Below are 17,461 nucleotides of genomic sequence, written 5' to 3' on the forward strand. Positions count from 1 at the left end.
ATTTAAAAATGTTAATCTATTCTTAAGAAATTGATAGATGTTTAGATCTAGTAATTGAATTTTGTAATTAGCTACAATTAGGTAACTACCTAATTATATGCTTTAATTTCAAGTCATCTAAGTAAGATTGTTTCATATTTGTTTCAGAATGCTTCAACTGCAACTGCTCAGACAGGAAGGCTCTGCAGAGGGTAGTGAGGGGAGCAGAGAGGATCATTGGCGTCTCGCTACCCTCGATATAAGAACTGTTCCGAGCCGCTGTCTGAAAAAAGCTCTGAGAATAGCTAAGGACAAACTGCACCCCCTCCACACACCTGGATCTCCTGCCATCAGGCAAGAGATACCGTAGCATCAAAGCCCAGACTACAAGACTGCTAAACAGCTTCCTGCCTCAGGCTGTGAGGCTACTAAACAGTCACTCTGTACTCACAGTCACCTGATTCTGCAGCTTTGCACTGACATTTTAATAACTCTGGCACTGGCCACTCAAATCAGCTGCCCTGGACATTTTAATGACTTGTTTTACTGTATTTTAATGTTGCTGTTTTACCTGCTTTTAACTATTTATACCGTTTCATCAGGGACTGGATTGTTTTTATTGTTATTATGTGTGAAATGTTTTTAAGTTTCATGTGCAATGCTCTGGTATTCCCTGGGAAACGTCTTCTCATTTTGCACTGTACAACTGTTGCTTTGCAAGATGACAATAAAGGTTGATTGATTGAATCTATAATAACTGAAAATGTATTTTAGTTCCCTTTATTTTTTAAGAAGGTTATGGGCTTTTGACTTCTCGATCACAGCTTTTGTGTTAAGTCAATGGAAAAGCAATAGGGAAAAAGATGCTAATTTCCGAGTATGAAAATGGCCATAACCTTTTTAATACTGAAGATATGAAAGTGAATTAGGTGTCAAATGAAACCTATTTTAGCTTTATCTGATGGGATCAAAATGAAACTTATTTTTATGCTTTATCTGATGGGATAAATTGCAGACTTGATTTTTCAAATCTCAAAATTTTGAAACATTGCTGCATCATCCAGAGCCCCGGCCGCAGGGGGGGGCAATTTCCACCCGCCAATCGGCAGCGGAAGTCCCGATGAGGTCGAGACTGAGCCTGGGCGCCACATTTTTTGGGGGGACTTGCCGGCGGGGTGTTAAGGGCACACTCATAATTTTTTCCGGATTAAAGGTGCCAGGAACATTTGTGGTGGCCTGGTTTGATCAACGACTGCCAAGTGTAACTCATGTGGATCATGCATTGTAAGGCTTATATGTTAAATCAATTGCATTGCTCATTGTATGAGATCAGCAATATGGATGCTGCATGCAGATTGAGCTGGCTCTGTTTGACATTCATTTATATCCATGATCTGCAGCTTTATATACTTTATAAATGAGCACATGCTCAAGATTATTCATTAGTGTCTTGGTTCTAACATTCAAGTAATTTGTTGCAGCAGCCCATTTATTCAAATTGTCCAGTGTATAAAACTGCTCTACTAAAATCAGTGGTGAAAATACTGCTATGGTGGGCTTTTGCAGTGGGATCTTTTTAATTTGTGGTCGTATCGTGGGTTTAATATTGGTAAGGATTAATTAACTAGTTTTGCCTTTGGCTAAATTCAATGCTTTATAATGCATTGGCTATAACCTGTAGGGAGGAACTGCAGATGCTGGTTTAAGTTTTTATAGATATGTGAAAAGAAAGAGATTAGTTAAAACAAATGTAGGTCCCTTGCAGTCAGAAACAGGGGAGTTGATCATGGGGAACAAGGATATGGCGGACCAATTGAATAACTACTTTGGTTCCGTCTTCACTAAGGAAGACATAAATAATTTGCCGGAAATAGCAGGAGACCGCGGGTCAAAGGAGTTGGAGGAATTGAGTGAAATCCAGGTTAGCCGGGAAGTGGTGTTGGGTAAATTGAATGGATTAAAGGCCGATAAATCCCCAGGGCCAGATAGGCTGCATCCCAGAGTACTTAAGGAAGTAGCTCCAGAAATAGTGGATGCATTAGTAATAATCTTTCAAAACTCTTTAGATTCTGGAGTAGTTCCTGAAGATTGGCGGGTAGCAAACGTAACCCCACTTTTTAAGAAGGGAGGGAGAGAGAAAATGGGGAATTACAGACCAGTTAGTCTAACATCGGTAGTGGGGAAACTGCTAGAGTCAGTTATTAAAGATGGGATAGCAGCACATTTGGAAAGTGGTGAAATCATTGGACAAAGTCAGCATGGATTTACGAAAGGTAAATCATGTCTGACGAATCTTATAGAATTTTTCGAGGATGTAACTAGTAGCGTGGATAGGGGAGAACCAGTGGATGTGGTGTATCTGGACTTCCAGAAGGCTTTCGACAAGGTCCCACATAAAAAATTAGTATACAAACTTAAAGCACAAGGCATTGGGGGTTCAGTATTGATGTGGATAGAGAACTGGCTGGCAAACAGGAAGCAAAGAGTAGGAGTAAACGGGTCCTTTTCACAATGGCAGGCAGTGACTAGTGGGGTACCCCAAGGCTCAGTACTGGGACCCCAGCTATTTACAATATATATTAATGATCTGGATGAGGGAATTGAAGGCAATATCTCCAAGTTTGCGGATGACACTAAGCTGGGGGGCAGTGTTAGCTGTGAGGAGGATGCTAGGAGACTGCAGGGTGACTTGGATAGGCTGGGTGAGTGGGCAAATGTTTGGCAGATGCAGTGCATGTAATGTGGATAAATGTGAGGTTATCCATTTTGGTGGCAAAAACAGGAAAGCAGACTATTATCTAAATGGTGGCCGATTGGGAAAGGGGGAGATGCAGCGAGACCTGGGTGTCATGGTACACCAGTCATTGAAGGTAGGCATGCAGGTGCAGCAGGCAGTAAAGAAAGCGAATGGTATGTTAGCTTTCATTGCAAAAGGATTTGAGTATAGGAGCAGAGAGGTTCTACTGCAGTTGTACAGGGTCTTGGTGAGACCACACCTGGAGTATTGCGTACAGTTTTGGTCTCCAAATCTGAGGAAGGACATTATTGCCATAGAGGGAGTGCAGAGACGGTTCACCAGACTGATTCCTGGGATGTCAGGACTGTCTTATGAAGAAAGACTGGATAGACTTGGTTTATACTCTAGAATTTAGAGGATTGAGAGGGGATCTTATAGAAACTTACAAAATTCTTAAGGGGTTGGACAGGCTAGATGCAGGAAGATTGTTCCCGATGTTAGGGAAGTCCAGGACAAGGGGTCACAGCTTAAGGATAAAGGGGAAATCCTTTAAAACCGAGATGAGAAGAACTTTTTTCACGCAGAGAGTGGTGAATCTCTGGAACTCTCTGCCACAGAGGGTAGTTGAGGCCACTTCATTGGCTATATTTAAGAGGGAGTTAGATGTGGCCCTTGTGGCTAAGGGGATCAGGGGGTATGGAGAGAAGGCAGGTACGGGATACTGAGTTGGATGATCAGCCATGATCATATTGAATGGCGGTGCAGGCTCGAAGGGCCGAATGGCCTACTCCTGCACCTAATTTCTATGTTTCTAAGTAAGTAAGTAATATGTATTTATATAGCACTTTTAAACAAAATCACTTTGAACCAAAGTGCTTTACAGAGATTGATTAAACTAATTGAATAGATTAAATGTCAATAAATCCATATAAAATAAAAAAGAAAAAGAAAAAAGACACAGAACAGTACACTATAGAAATCAACAAAAAACGTCCCCCACAGCAGAATTCACTGTGAGAGAAGGCACTAAAAATATCCAGTTCTCCTCCTCATAGTCCACCCGAGGTCGGGGTCTATATGTGGCCTCCTCAGCCAACTTGCTGGATCATCAGCGTCGGGTGAACATTCTTCAGCGGCCTGGACTGAAGCGGCCGCTTCCTCCCCGAAGACTGCAATGTCCAAAGTGCTCAGGCTGCGCCGGTTGGACCACCGACTCTGGCGATCTCGGATACCAGGCTCCGTGGTGTTTTAAATCCAGTGCCACCCGCCCGCGGCTGGACGCTCTGCAGCGGCAGCTCAACAATGTTGCAGTCGGCGTTCACAGTGCCCTGGAGCTCACCGCAAGGCGAACCAGTAAGGCATCGCCCGCTCCGTGTTGGTGTCCCAGCATTTGCAACGCCGGCGAAGCTGTAGTCCCGGCAGGAAACGCCGCTCCAACTCGATGATAGGCCCGCACAGAGAGGACGAAGATGCGGCTCGGAGGAAAACCGCATCTCCGACCAGGTAGGACTGGGATTAAAATAGTTTCCCCCTTCCCGCCCCCCCACATAAAAGAAGACCTCCAACAAACATTTTGTAGCGACAGGACTAAAAATAAAAATAAAAAAGGGTGAAAGGACGGACTGCAGGCAGAGCAGCCATACACAACGGCGCATCACCCCTGCAGTCCGCCATCTTTTAAACCAAAGACAGACACAAAAAGCTGGAGTAATTCAGTGGGGATAGGCAGCGTCTCGTGAGAGAAGGAGTTTGTGACGTTTTAGGTCAGGACCGCTCCTCAGACCAGTCTGAGGAAGGGTCTCGACCCGAAACATTACCTATTCCGTGAAGACAGTGCAAAGCCCCCACGCCGGCCAGTGCAATGCGCGGGGAGCTGGAGAGGGGAGGGAAGGGGTCACACACATGGCCGGGAAGCAGAGGGGTGTAGGTGGGGTGAAACTGAAGGGAGCGACAATTTAGATATAGATAGATATAGATAGATATGCCATTTATTGTCACTATACATGTACAGTGAAACTGAAAGCTGCTCGTACTCAGTGCATACAAACAATTTAGCACAAAAAACAAGAAACAGAAAAAACAAAAAACAGAAGGGAGATGGGGGGGGAAAAATAGGTGCACAAATTCTGCGTCGCTACATACATATATACAGATGGAAGTCCGTGTTGGGCGGTGTAGTCAGTGCATGTGTGAATTTGAATTTATAGTAGATATAATTCTCGGAAAGCAACTATTCCCGAGTCTGTTTGTCCTGGATTTGATGCACCTATAGCGCCTTCCAGAGGGCAGCAGGTCGAACAGTCCAAACGCAGGATGGGAGCTGTCTTTGATGATCTTCTTTGCCCTGCTAAGGCAGCGGGAGGTGTAGATGTCCATCAGGGAGGGGAGAGGGCAGCCAATGATCCTCTGCGCTGTCCTGGTTACCCTCTGAAGCCTCTCCCTGTCTGCCATGGTGCAGCTGCCATACCATGCTGTAATGCAGTATGTGAGCAGGCTCTCGATGGACGAGCGGTAGAAGGTCAGCAGCAGGTTAGAGTCCAGGTTGTGCTTCCTGAGGACCCTCAGGAAGTGCAGCCGCTGCTGAGCCTTCTTGATGACCGCTGTCGTGTTGCCCGTCCAGGAGATGTCAGCAGCAATATGGACGCCGAGAAACCGGAAGGTGTTGACCCTCTCCACACACTCGCCGTTGATGTGTAGGGGGGCTAAGTCGGTGCTGTGCCTCCTGAAGTCGACAATGAGCTCTTTTGTTTTCCTGGTGTTCAGAGCCAGATTGTTTTCTGAGCACCAGGTTGTCAACTTCAGGACTTCCTCTCTGTAGGCTGCCTCGTCTCCCTTCGAAATAAGTCCGACCACAGTAGTGTCATCAGCAAATTTGACGATGCGGTTGTTGTTGTGGGCCGGACTGAGTTAAAAAGTTCCCACGCAAGACTCACGATACACTGTGTATCGTGAGTTTACCGTGGGAACGTTTTAACTCAGCGGGCAGGCAGCAGCAGATTGTCAATTATTAACCCTCCCGCGCAATATACCCTCACCTTCTCTTTTATGAATGGGGATTTAGTTCTCCTTTCTTTGAGGACCGACCGGAGGTTCCGCTGTCACCTCTGCGGGCCGCCCTCGGTGAACGTTTTCAAGGACCTTTCTTCAAGGACTGAAAAAATGTCCGCTATTCGGAGGTTTTCGTTATTTGGATCTTCAGATAAAAGGTTGTGCACCTGTATATATATATGTGTGTGTGTGTGCGCGCGTATGTAGGAAGGAACTGCAGATGCTGCTTTAAACCGAAGATCGGCACAAAAAGCTGCAGTAACTGAATTAAAACATATAGTAGCTGTAAAGAGGGACATAGCGTGACTTAAAGATTTAATACTGAAAATGGATAGTTTTCTTTTTTTTAAGTCACCAAAGTTATCAACCTATAATTTTTTGTGTGGTGGAAAACAAAATAGTGACACAGCTGGTGGACTTGCTGCCTCACACGCCAGAGACTCGTGTTCGATCCTGTCCTCGGGCACTGTCTGTGTTGAATTTGCACATTCTCCATGCAAGCGTGTGGGTTTCCTCCCACATCCCAAAGAAGCATTGGCTTTGTAGGTCAACTTGTCTCTGTAAAATTGCCCCTAATGTGCAGGGAGTGGGTGAGGAAAATGGGATAACAGAAAGGAAGAGGCAGAGACAGTAGGTTGTGGGAGAGCTGGAAATGGGAGGGGAAGGAGAGAGAATGCAAGGACTGCCTGAAATTAGAGAAGCCAATGTTCATACCGTTGGGGTGTAAACTATGCAAGCAAAATATGAGGTGCTGCTCCTCCAATATGCGGTGGGCCTCACTCTGGCCATGGAGGAGGTCCAGGACAGAAAGATCGGATTCGGAATGGGAGGCTGAACCACCGGGAGATCAGGTTGGTTATTGCGAACTGAGTGGAGGTGTTGTGCGAAGCGATCGTCAAGTCGGTGCTTGGTCTCACCGAGGTTGATCATACGCTGAATAATCCAACCACATTTATGTTTGGAAGCATAAAGAAATAATAGAAATTGTATTCATTGCAACGTGTAAAAAGAGTTGAGATACTGTATTGTAATTTTGCTGCATGTCATTGTGGTATATATCAAGTCTTGATTGGTGAATACGTTTAGTTTATGACTTTATTTGAAGCAGAAATAATATGTGAATGCTTCATTGAGCATAAATCCGACGGGTAACTACGCACTTCGTCCGAGCACATTATCGCACGCGTCATGCAAGCCGTCTTAAATGACTGTCATTTGGCAACCTAAAAAGCTGCCGAGGTTGCCCGGCTGGGAACAGAGAAAAAAAGTTAAGTGAGATCCCCGATTCAATCCAGTTATTAATGATACTAAGGATTTGCTTGGAGGGGCAATTTCAAACAAGGTGCAGGAGATTCATGTTGTAAAATAGTGCTGAGATAACTGTCTAAATGCCCCAAAGTCAAAATTCTGTATCATGAAAGTTAAGTGAACCAAAACAAAAACTGTTACACCATTTGGTTCCATTTTGTTAAAGAATATCCAGAGGTTTTTCAGGCTGAGGAATAATTAACTCAATCATTACAGTTACTTTGGAAGTAGTTTTTATAAGTTGTAGACAAGACACAGCAAACCGTACCTCGAGTATGCATTCATCAGAGTTGCCGCGGTCTTTCTTCTTGCTGCTCCCTTCTCCAAAATCTGGTAAACTTCATCTTTATTATGGACAGAGATTTCTTCAAGTCCTTTAATTATAACTCCTCTCTACAATGCAAAAAATGTAGCATTCTCAAACAGCATAGGATTACTGCAGATGTTGGTTTACACAAAAAACTTTTTTTTCCAAGGCCCGGAGTAACTCATCGGGTCAGGCGACATCTCCGGGGAACATGGATAGGCACGTTTTCGGGTTATTCAGACAGGTGGTGCTGGTGGCTGGTGGGGGGGGGGGGGGGGGGGGGGGGGGGGGGGGGGGGGGAAGAAGCTGGAAGAGAGGGCAGGACAATGCCTGGCAGGTAATAGGTGGATACAGGCAAGGGATTTTTTTGATAGGCGCTCTGGCAATGGAGACGGCCCAGGACAGAATGGCAAGTATAGGAATGGGTAAAGGAAGATTTAAAATGGTCAGCAACTGGGGGATCCAAAGGCGATGACAGACCGAACACAATTATTTGGCAAAATGGTCGTTGAGTCTACGCTTGGTCTTGCCGGTGTAGCGGATGCAGTAGATGAGGTACACATGAACATCTCTCCCTGTCATAACTGCTGAGGTCCCTGGAGGGAGGTATAGGGATATGAGTGGCAACATTTATGGTTGCAGAGGAGTGTACCTTGGGGTGGGGTGGGGAGAGGGGCAGATAAAGCTAGTCTAAAGATATCGTATAAAGATAGTCTCTCCCCTGTGGAGACAGCCAGATCAAGAAAGGGGAGGGAGGTATTAGAGATGTCTCCTCCCTTTCATGATCTCTTTGTTTCCAGCACAGGGGATAGACCATCGACTGGCGTCTATGACAAACCCAGCTATCTGGACTAGACCTCTGCCCACACTGCTGCTCACAAAGATGCTTCATCTAGGTCTCAATTTGCATCTGCTCCCAAGATCTACTGCGTTCGTTGTTCCCTGTGTGGCCTCCTTTACATGGGCGAGACCAAGCTCAGACTGTGCCCGAGAGTCCCAACCGGAAACGTCATCAATCCAAGTTCTTCAAAGATTCTGCCTAACCTGCTGAGTCACTCCAGCACTTTGTGTCCTTTTAAGATTACAGCACTTAAAAAAAAAAAACAACAAAAAAAACCAGGAGCATTACCTTATTACGAGGATCGTCAAACATTTGCAGCCTCTCGCCAACGTCACACGAAGGATTCAGAAGGTCAAAGAGCTCCTCGTTGTAGATTTCCAACAAAGAAACTTTCACAGAGAACTCAGCACCTTGAGCTGCCAATCTCTCGAAAATCTGATGCAGTGTACGTGGAATAACACCCGCTAAAGGATCCTGCAGAGACCAAGAAAAGCAAGGAGGGATAAAAAGTTATTTAAGACTTACATTTACATAGCACTTTTCATAACTTCAGGAGCACCAGAGTGCTCTTATGAACAATTAAGCATTATTGAAGTGAAGTCATCCAAAGAGCCAAGATATTCCCATGGAATCATACCATAACAAGTCAAGGATTTCTTCTCTCAAATGAATTTAGGAAACAATAAGCCAGTGTCTGAGACCCAGTGGAGTGAATAACACTTATTAGTTATTACTCCGTCCATTCGGACCTCTTAATGTTAACGCTTTGATCGACTTTCTAGGAGGTTGTAATACAAATGATTTTAATTTATGGAACGCTTAGATTAACCAAATTGAACAAAGTTTATCACTTTGCTTTTAAATCAATTGACCGGTGCATGGCAATAATAAATTGACACAGTATTAATAAAGCCTTAATAACAAGGCATGTCAGTTATAATTTATACAAGTCTGTCCAATCCACTTTACAAGACATTGCAAACTGCTTGAAAAGGTTACAGGATGTCCTCCTGTTCCATTGACTTGAAGTTGGTCCAAGGGTTTCTTTGTCCGATAAAACACACATTTAACTCACAATTTCTACCCTGCACTCAAATTGCTTCAATGCTACTTGAACCAAATGTGTTCTTTTGACTCCTGAAACAGTCCATCAGGTTGTCTACAACCGAATAACAAACAGCATTTCAATGTCTCTAAATACATGAAAAATACAAACGCTCAACTTCTTACAAACTTTATGCATAATCGCGCCCGGCTACTTCATTTAAGAGTTTCTAAGGTCGATGAATTCACTAATAAACACATAATTTTTTTCTCTCCGAATTCTACTAATCCCATTAAAATTGAGTCAGTTCTAACGTTGATCACATGACGCAGGAGCAAAGAAAGTTTACAAAGATCACAGCAAGTTTGGCAATTTTAATCTGCGTTTTTTTCTACAAGGAGAAAGATAAGAAAAAACACATGCAAGTCTGTCACTTACCTCTTCCCAGGTGAATTGTTCATTTTGTGATCTTTCGCCTTCCATTGTAAAGGTCTTCCCAGTACCAGTTTGTCCATAGCTAAGTCAAATTAAAAATGGAGAAATTTAGGAAGCTTCATGCCAAAAATGCTCCTTAGCCGACCTGAAAACTTTTTATGCCCGATTCCAGACGGGCAACATCAACCCTAGCTCGCCGGCTAACAACAACACCTGCTGCTGGTGTACATATAGCTGCTAAATTTGTATGATAATTATAAGCAGTTGAATAAGGGGTGGGAATTAATTAGCTTTGGCTTCTTCCTGCTCCTTTTCGGACACATACGATTTCATTTATTCATAGATATTGTTTATGACACTTTATAAATATTCTTGTTTTGTTTTTTGTATGCTGTTTCACACTTGCTTTTTATTCTTTCTGTTTGAAATAAAGAATTAAATAAATAGACAAAGCTGGCTGACCACAGTTGGAGCAGCACCAGAAGAACAAATCCCAAATCACATCCCCCCCTATTCCCTTCCTCTGCTCAACCATTACCTTCCAGTCTAAACAAGAAAATGATCAGCAGAGTTCCCAGATCCTGAACAAAGTGATTACTACTTCAAAGGGAGCAGTTGCACACCCTTGGCAAGAACAGGGTCAAGCCGAGCAGTTATAACCTCAACAACAATTTTAGAACTGACAGATGAAAACAGACATTAGGCGAGTCAGTTCAGCTGTTTGGGGAATGGCTTTTGAAAGGAAAAAAAGAACGAGAACTTTGAACGATTGTAAGTTATTGCATTAGTTTCCTACACACCAGGGCCAATTCAGGGTCTAGAACCGAAACGTCACCCATTCCTTCTCTCCAGAGATGCTGCCTGTCCCGCTGAGTTACTCCAGCTTTGAGTCAACCTACAAATCCGCATGTATTTGGGATGTGGAAATAAACCAGACAACCCGGAGAAAACCTACACTGGCACAGGCAGAATATGCAAACCCCGCAGACAGCACCAGAGGGCAGGATCAAACCCAGCTGCCTGGCAACATTTGTACCAACTGCACCACTCTTGACCAATTTTCTCATGCTCTTCCACTGATAGATGCAAACTGAATGAAACTGCTTCGTCAATAGAGGTATTTTCAGTGGCTCTGCAAAGCAGCAGACAAAACCTCTTCTGATTAATCACATTCTCCTGCTAGATGGTACATTTTTGAGGTGCAACACAAAATGATTTAGGAATGTGTAGAGATGGTTGATGTAAAGTTGGAATTATCTGGGTGCAGGTGATTAAGAAGTAATTTTTTTGCAATGTAAAAATTAACACTGATCATGGCAAGATGGACTTAATACTAGAGAATCCTATAATTTGACATAGAAAACCATAATTTGGAGTAGAAAAATATAATTTAACAATTTCCACTTTAAAATGTTTTGAACTTACGCAAAAATAGTACAGTTATACCCCATGATTACTTCATGTAGGATGGGATACACCACGCTTTTGTAGACATCAATTTGCTTTGCTGCTGGTCCAAAGACCTGAATTAATAAAAAACAAAATATATTCAGATATCATTTTAACATCTCCATATTCCCTCAATTTCTGCATGAAGCAAGCACCAAGGTTTCGTACCATGTCAAAGGTGTATTTTTTGGCAGCTTTTTCACTCCCCGGCACAGAGCTACGCACTGCAACTTCTTTTCTGACTGGATCACAATCAACCACGTTGGAGGCGTTTGCTTTGCGTTCAGATAAACTGAGAGGCCTAGGGAGAAAATCACGTGTTCAACAACATTCCAGTATTTGCGTTGGTCAAGTTCTTTAGAATAGATACACACGTATTAAAAAAAAAAGATTAGTTGCGCTCAATACAATTGCCGTCCAGACTCTGGAAGACAGGAGCCCTAAGATACCACCACACAACACTGTAATAAAAGATAGCACACAAAGACTGCTGAAGCAAAACACAATAGAACACCCAGTCCGTCTCCAGTTATCCACTTTTGAAAGCAAATGTACTCTAATTTTATGCCTCTGCCAATGCTAGGATTTTAAAACTTAGCATTGGAAATCAGGAGAAATGAGAAAGCAGAAATAAAAATACATTTTACCTGTGTACATGTAAAGTTAAATACAATCTTGTCATGCATTTAACTGCATGATTAAACATGCGAGTTCTTAAAGATTTGGTCTCCATTTATCGATCTATTACAAGCATGTGGTGCAACACAACCATAGAAATTAAGTTTTTCAGAACCGGGTGAGAGGTGGGTAAAGATATGAAGGAGGCATATCCCTTTCAATTTCTTTCTCTTTTTTTTCTTCTCTCTTTTCTCTCTCCTATTGTTTTTCTTTTTGCTTAGTTCACATCACCTCTGCTTTTCCTTTTCGAGCTACACAATACTTCCTCTCTCTCTCTATATATATTTCTTGCTTTTCTTACCTTTTTTTTCTACTATTAAATTTAAAATAAGAAGTTGCACATGAAATGTAATATGTTATTCACGTCTTGTATTATTGTACATCACTTCTAATAAAAATATTTTTAAATAAATAAATAAATAAACCAGCATGTGAGGATCAAATATAAAGATTTACCCTCTTGAAACCCTGTGATAAAATGCCCAGACAGGACAATATCCCTCAGCCCTAGATGAGCTACACCTCTACTACGAGCGCAACCACCTACACGCAAACCCTGCGAAGACCCAAGCCTGCTCATTCCATCTCAGGAACCGGGAAGCAAACAGACCCCTTAACATCACATGGTCTGGAACACCTTTTGAGCACCGCACCAACCCTGTCTACCTCGGTGTAACACTGGATCGCCTATAAGGAACACGTCAAAAACACCAAACTGAAAGTTAACTCCCGAAATAACATCCTCCGGAAGCTGACCAACTCCAAATGGGGAGCCACAGCACACACATTAAGATCTACTGCTCTGGCCCTGTGCTACTCCTCTGTGGAGTATGCGTGTCCTGTTTGGGAGAGATCATCCCATGCCAAGAAACTAGACCCAGCGTTGAATAACACCTGCCGCTCAATCACTGGCTGCTTGAAGCCCACCAACATAAACAACCTGCACCTCCTCGCTGGCATTGCCCCAGCCGATGTGAGACGTGAAGTCGCCAGCCGAGTAGAGATGACCAAGGCCACTAGTGATGAACGCCACCTCCTCTACGGACGTGTACCCCCGGCCCAATGGCTGAAGTCCAGGAGAAGCTTTCTCAGCCATGTCCAGCCCCTAATAGCATCACAGGAAGAAACCAGACTCCAACTATGGACAAAAAGGCTTGAGGACGACCCCCCTCCTACTGACATGGGTATCCCTCCTTCTGAAGCCCTCCCTCCGGGCTCAGAAGCACCATGGGTCCAGTGGAAGACACTCAACCGCCTGAGAACAGGAACAGGGCGATCAAAAGCTGCCATGGCCAGATGGGGCTATGAAACTGGCCAAACCACCTGTGAATGTGGAGAAGAGGACCATACAATGCAGCACTGCCTTGTCTGCCCCCTACTACCCAACCAGTGCAGCCCAAAGGATCTTGCAGTGTTCAATAAAAACGTAAAGAACTGTATAAAGGAATGGGAAACTCATATAACCAACCAGCTTCAAAGACACAAAAAGAAGAAGGACAATATCCCATCTTTGTCCCAATTTCTACATAGCCAGTCAAAAGAATACCACATTGATTGCTACAGATGGGAAGGATTAATTCATCATCTCACAACCCATATAAACAAAACTCGATTAACATTTGCTTTCCCCGATACCAGTGGAACTTTCCCTTCTCCCTTTTCCAAAAGGCACTGACCTGCGATTTTCAAATTATCTTTATTTTAACCATTTTACCACCAGCTTCAGGTCAAGGTGATGCGAGCAAGAGACTTGCATTACAATGCGACTCCATCAACTTTAGTCTGCAGCAGTGGCTTTGTTAGAAACAGACTACAGATTATTAACAGTAAGGGCACTACATAATCAGAAAGGTGTACGATGTATATTCTAGATCACACTGATCTTAGTCCTGTCTGGTCTAGAAATCTCAGGACTAATTGTAGCCATTAGCTTTGACCCATGAGGAATAACAAATTCAGATCAAACTTGATAGCTTGTTCATATAACTCAAATTCACTTCAATGCCTTGTTTCTTGGAAGGTCTAAATGAAAAAAGGAATAGATTTTTTATTTCCAATGACGGCACAACATCAAAGGTCTTATCCACCTCAATCTTTAACCTCTTCGCAACAATCCAAATATGGTTATTAAACCCACCGACAAGAGAGGTGCTGTTGTAGACTGGCAAGTTGACCGTTTCCATGCTGAGGCCAGGCACCAACTCTTGGACACCTCCTCCCAACCACCCCTTGACCATGGCCCACAGACACCAGGCCATCACCTTCCCAACTGTTTCTTAACTCATCACCTGACGTGATCTCCCCTCCACAGCCTCCAACCTTATCATCTCCCCCGCCCACACCGCCTGCTTCTACCTCCGACCCAAAATCCACAAACAGGACTGACCTGGCTCCTGCCGCACTGAACTCATCTCCACAAACCTTGATTCCATCCTATCCCTCATGCCCAATCCCGTCCCACCTACATCCGAGACATCTCACGCACCCTTTAATGACATAATCTCATCTTTACCATTAACGTCCAGTCCTTATACAACTCCATTCCCCACCAGGAAGGTCTCAAGGTCCTCCATTTCTTCCTCGAAAAGAGACACAAAATGTCCCTCCACTAACACCCCTTTCCACCTGGCAGAACTTGTTCTCACTCAACCCGAAACGTCACCCATCCATGTTCTCCAGAGATGCGGAGGCGGCCCTGTTACTCAGGCATTTTGTCTTTCAAATGACCCGGAAACTGCTCTCAATTTTTGTCCGCCAAACCAAACCCAACTCAGTAAAATGGGCTTGCCGCATTGAAATTCAACTCAGTGACTGGAGACAATTTGGACATTATCCTAAGATTGCCCAATAACAGCAGCAATGGCTGAACGCATTTGTTTATCTCGTGATCTGCTGAAGATAAATAACCAGACTTACCGGCATCGCACAACCACCTGGATATTCTTGGCCTTTTCATCTTTCTTATTTGAAGAGTTTTGGAATGACATTTTAGTTTTCGTTTACAACAACCTGGGAGAAAGAAAAATTAATTTAAAAATATTTTAAAGTTCTCATATTTCATAAATATACACAATTTGTTGACGTTACACATGTTGGGCAACAATGTATAGACACTTTTTACTACTGCAAGCTTGTTATCTTTTAAATCTCTTAGCAGGTTAAAGAAAATGTTGTTTATACAATCCCCTTTGTATTTAAAGATTCAATCGAGATTTTTTCAGTTAATAGGGAACAATTAAAATAATGAAGGGTTGCAAAAGCTTGGGCTAGACCTTTCCATATAAATGACAACAGAAATAATTTCCACAGAGGACAGTTGATTCGAGAAATATCAGGAGCTTCAAGATTGAGAGATTATTTTGGACAAAGACATTGTGCGATGTTAAGCAAAGGCATGGCATCAGATCTGATGGAGCTCTCAAACAGGATAAATGTCCCAATGCTGGACCAGAGCATGAACAAAGCACAATACAAATGTAACCATTGATGTTTGTCAGAGGTTAGTTATTAATGATAACAGATCTGAATAGAGTCCAACCATCAGAGGAACCTCACAGAAATAATCAACATTCTGGCTGTTGCTCACTGCTAATTTTGATTTGAATGAGAGATTTGTGGAAATATTTGTGTTTATTTGTAGACAAAAAATATACCGCAATTTGGATGTTAATTAAATAAATGGACTAAAAGTTTGACTTTGAAATGTCAGGGGAAAAAAGGTTATTAGGAATATATGTAAGGAGGAACTGCAAATGCTGGTTTAAACCAAAGAAGGGTCTCGACCCAAAACATCACCAATTCCATCTCTCCAGATATCCTGCCTGTCCCGCTGAGTTAGTCCAGCTTTGTGTCTATTAGGAATATGTTTTCCAATACTGGTAGCTGGAGGTTTGGCATTAATTCAGTTTAACACCAAATACAAAAATAGCAACTAGCTTGCGTGCTAGTTCAGGGTCAAAAATGGATTCTGGAATTTGATGGCTCATGGAACAATGAGGGCCATGATCCACATCATGGCTGTAAGTAAAATTAATTAAATGCCTGGGCGTGTTATTTAAATACAATAATAGACCTTGGCATAGCTAGGAGATGAAATTGCTGATATTGGGCAAAATAATTTAAAAAAATAAAGAAAAAGTTTTATAGATGGATAACATGCAAATCAGCAATTACACTAAACAAATTCCAGTTGCAACATGTACAAAATTGTGTTCCAATGCTGCTTTTTTTCTGAGATGCGGGGAAGATACATTCCTGATCATACAAAAAACTTCAAATTAATCGAGTCCTCGACTTAATCTTCAGATATTACGACTGCTGGCATCAATAATCTATTCCATTTAGACCCTCATCATTACAGACATCAACTGACGGCAGGAGGCCCTCAATGACTTGTGTTTTAGTCAAAAGGGCAATCTTCCATGCACAACCTTGACACCAAAGCTCTGAGATGGTTGTGTAGGGAGGGAACTGCAGATGCTGCTTTAAACTGAAGATAGACACAAATGCTGGAATAACTCAGCGGGACAGGCAGCATCGCTGGAGAGAAGGAACGGGTGACGTTTCGGTTTGAGATCCAGTCTCAACCCGAAACGTCACCCATTCCTTTTCTCCAGTGATGCTGCCTGTCCTGCCCGATGTGTTACTCCAGCATTTTGTTCCTATCTCCGAGATAGTTTATGCCTCGACTTAACAGGAGAGGAAAGGGTGGACGAGACACTGAATCAACAAAATACATTAATCGGTGCTAAATAAAGAGTCTATCACTGTTAGATGGAAGAAATGAAGTAATAGTAAATCACAATGCACAATTTTGCACGACAACAGAATTGCCCATTCCTACCCGTTTATATTCTTTGGCCATTCAAAGGATAGGTGGAGATAACATAAGCTCAGACAAACTATTCAAAGCTGTCTTGTTGTGGATGGGTGGTAGAGAGGAATGGGACACCTATGGTCTCTTAGAGTGTTGCGGATAGGTTATTGCAAATTGTTCACACCTAAGGTGCCGCAATAAAGTAGATGGTGGGCCACTAGGAAAGGGAGTAGGCAGAGAGTGCAGGAATTTCCTGCAGCCATTCCATCCAAAACAAGCAAATCCTTTTGGATACTGTTGGGAAGTATGACAACAGCAGTCAGATCTATAGCATCAGGCCTGGCTCTGAGGCACAGCGGGGACAGGTGAAGGCAGATAGAGCAATTAGTTTATGGGGGGGGGGGGGGGGGGGGGGGGCAATCTCCAGATACCACGTACTAGTGAGATTAGGAAAAGGAGAGTGTAATAGATGTGTCGGGAGGAACTGCAGATGCTGGCCTAAAGGATAGACACAAAAAGCTGGAGTAACTCAGCAGGTCTGAGAGCATCTCTGGAGAAAAGGAATAGGTGACGTATCCTGCTTGACCCAAAACATCACCTATACCTTTTCTTCAGCAATGCAGTCTATAGGCACGGGTTATTGATTGGGGACGATCAGCCATGATCACAATGAATGGCGATGCTGGCTCGAAGGGCCGAATGGCCTCCTCCTGCACCTATTTCCTATGTTTCTCTGACCCGCTGAGCTACTCCAGCTTTTTGTGTAATGGATGTGTGCCGGACTGAGGAGATGATGGCAGGTTTTCAGATATACAGAC

General features: G+C 43.2%; 1 protein-coding gene across 2 annotated transcripts in view; it reads right to left on the minus strand.

Annotated features, from left to right (window-relative positions):
• The window catches only part of kif11 (kinesin family member 11), an 80,455-nt gene that overhangs the window by 60,448 nt on the left and 2,546 nt on the right, over positions 1-17,461 (minus strand). For both annotated transcript variants that reach the window (XM_055646619.1, XM_055646621.1), the window contains exons 2-7: positions 14,744-14,836; positions 11,318-11,450; positions 11,126-11,223; positions 9,704-9,782; positions 8,509-8,694; positions 7,341-7,465 (exon numbers count right to left, since the gene is read on the minus strand). In XM_055646619.1, coding sequence (XP_055502594.1) covers positions 7,341-7,465; positions 8,509-8,694; positions 9,704-9,782; positions 11,126-11,223; positions 11,318-11,450; positions 14,744-14,814 — 692 coding nt within the window. In that variant the 5' untranslated portion in view covers positions 14,815-14,836. The remainder of the gene's footprint in view (positions 1-7,340; positions 7,466-8,508; positions 8,695-9,703; positions 9,783-11,125; positions 11,224-11,317; positions 11,451-14,743; positions 14,837-17,461) is intronic.

The sequence above is a fragment of the Leucoraja erinacea genome, chromosome 15, assembly GCF_028641065.1.
Source record: "Leucoraja erinacea ecotype New England chromosome 15, Leri_hhj_1, whole genome shotgun sequence".
Taxonomy (NCBI): domain Eukaryota; kingdom Metazoa; phylum Chordata; class Chondrichthyes; order Rajiformes; family Rajidae; genus Leucoraja; species Leucoraja erinaceus.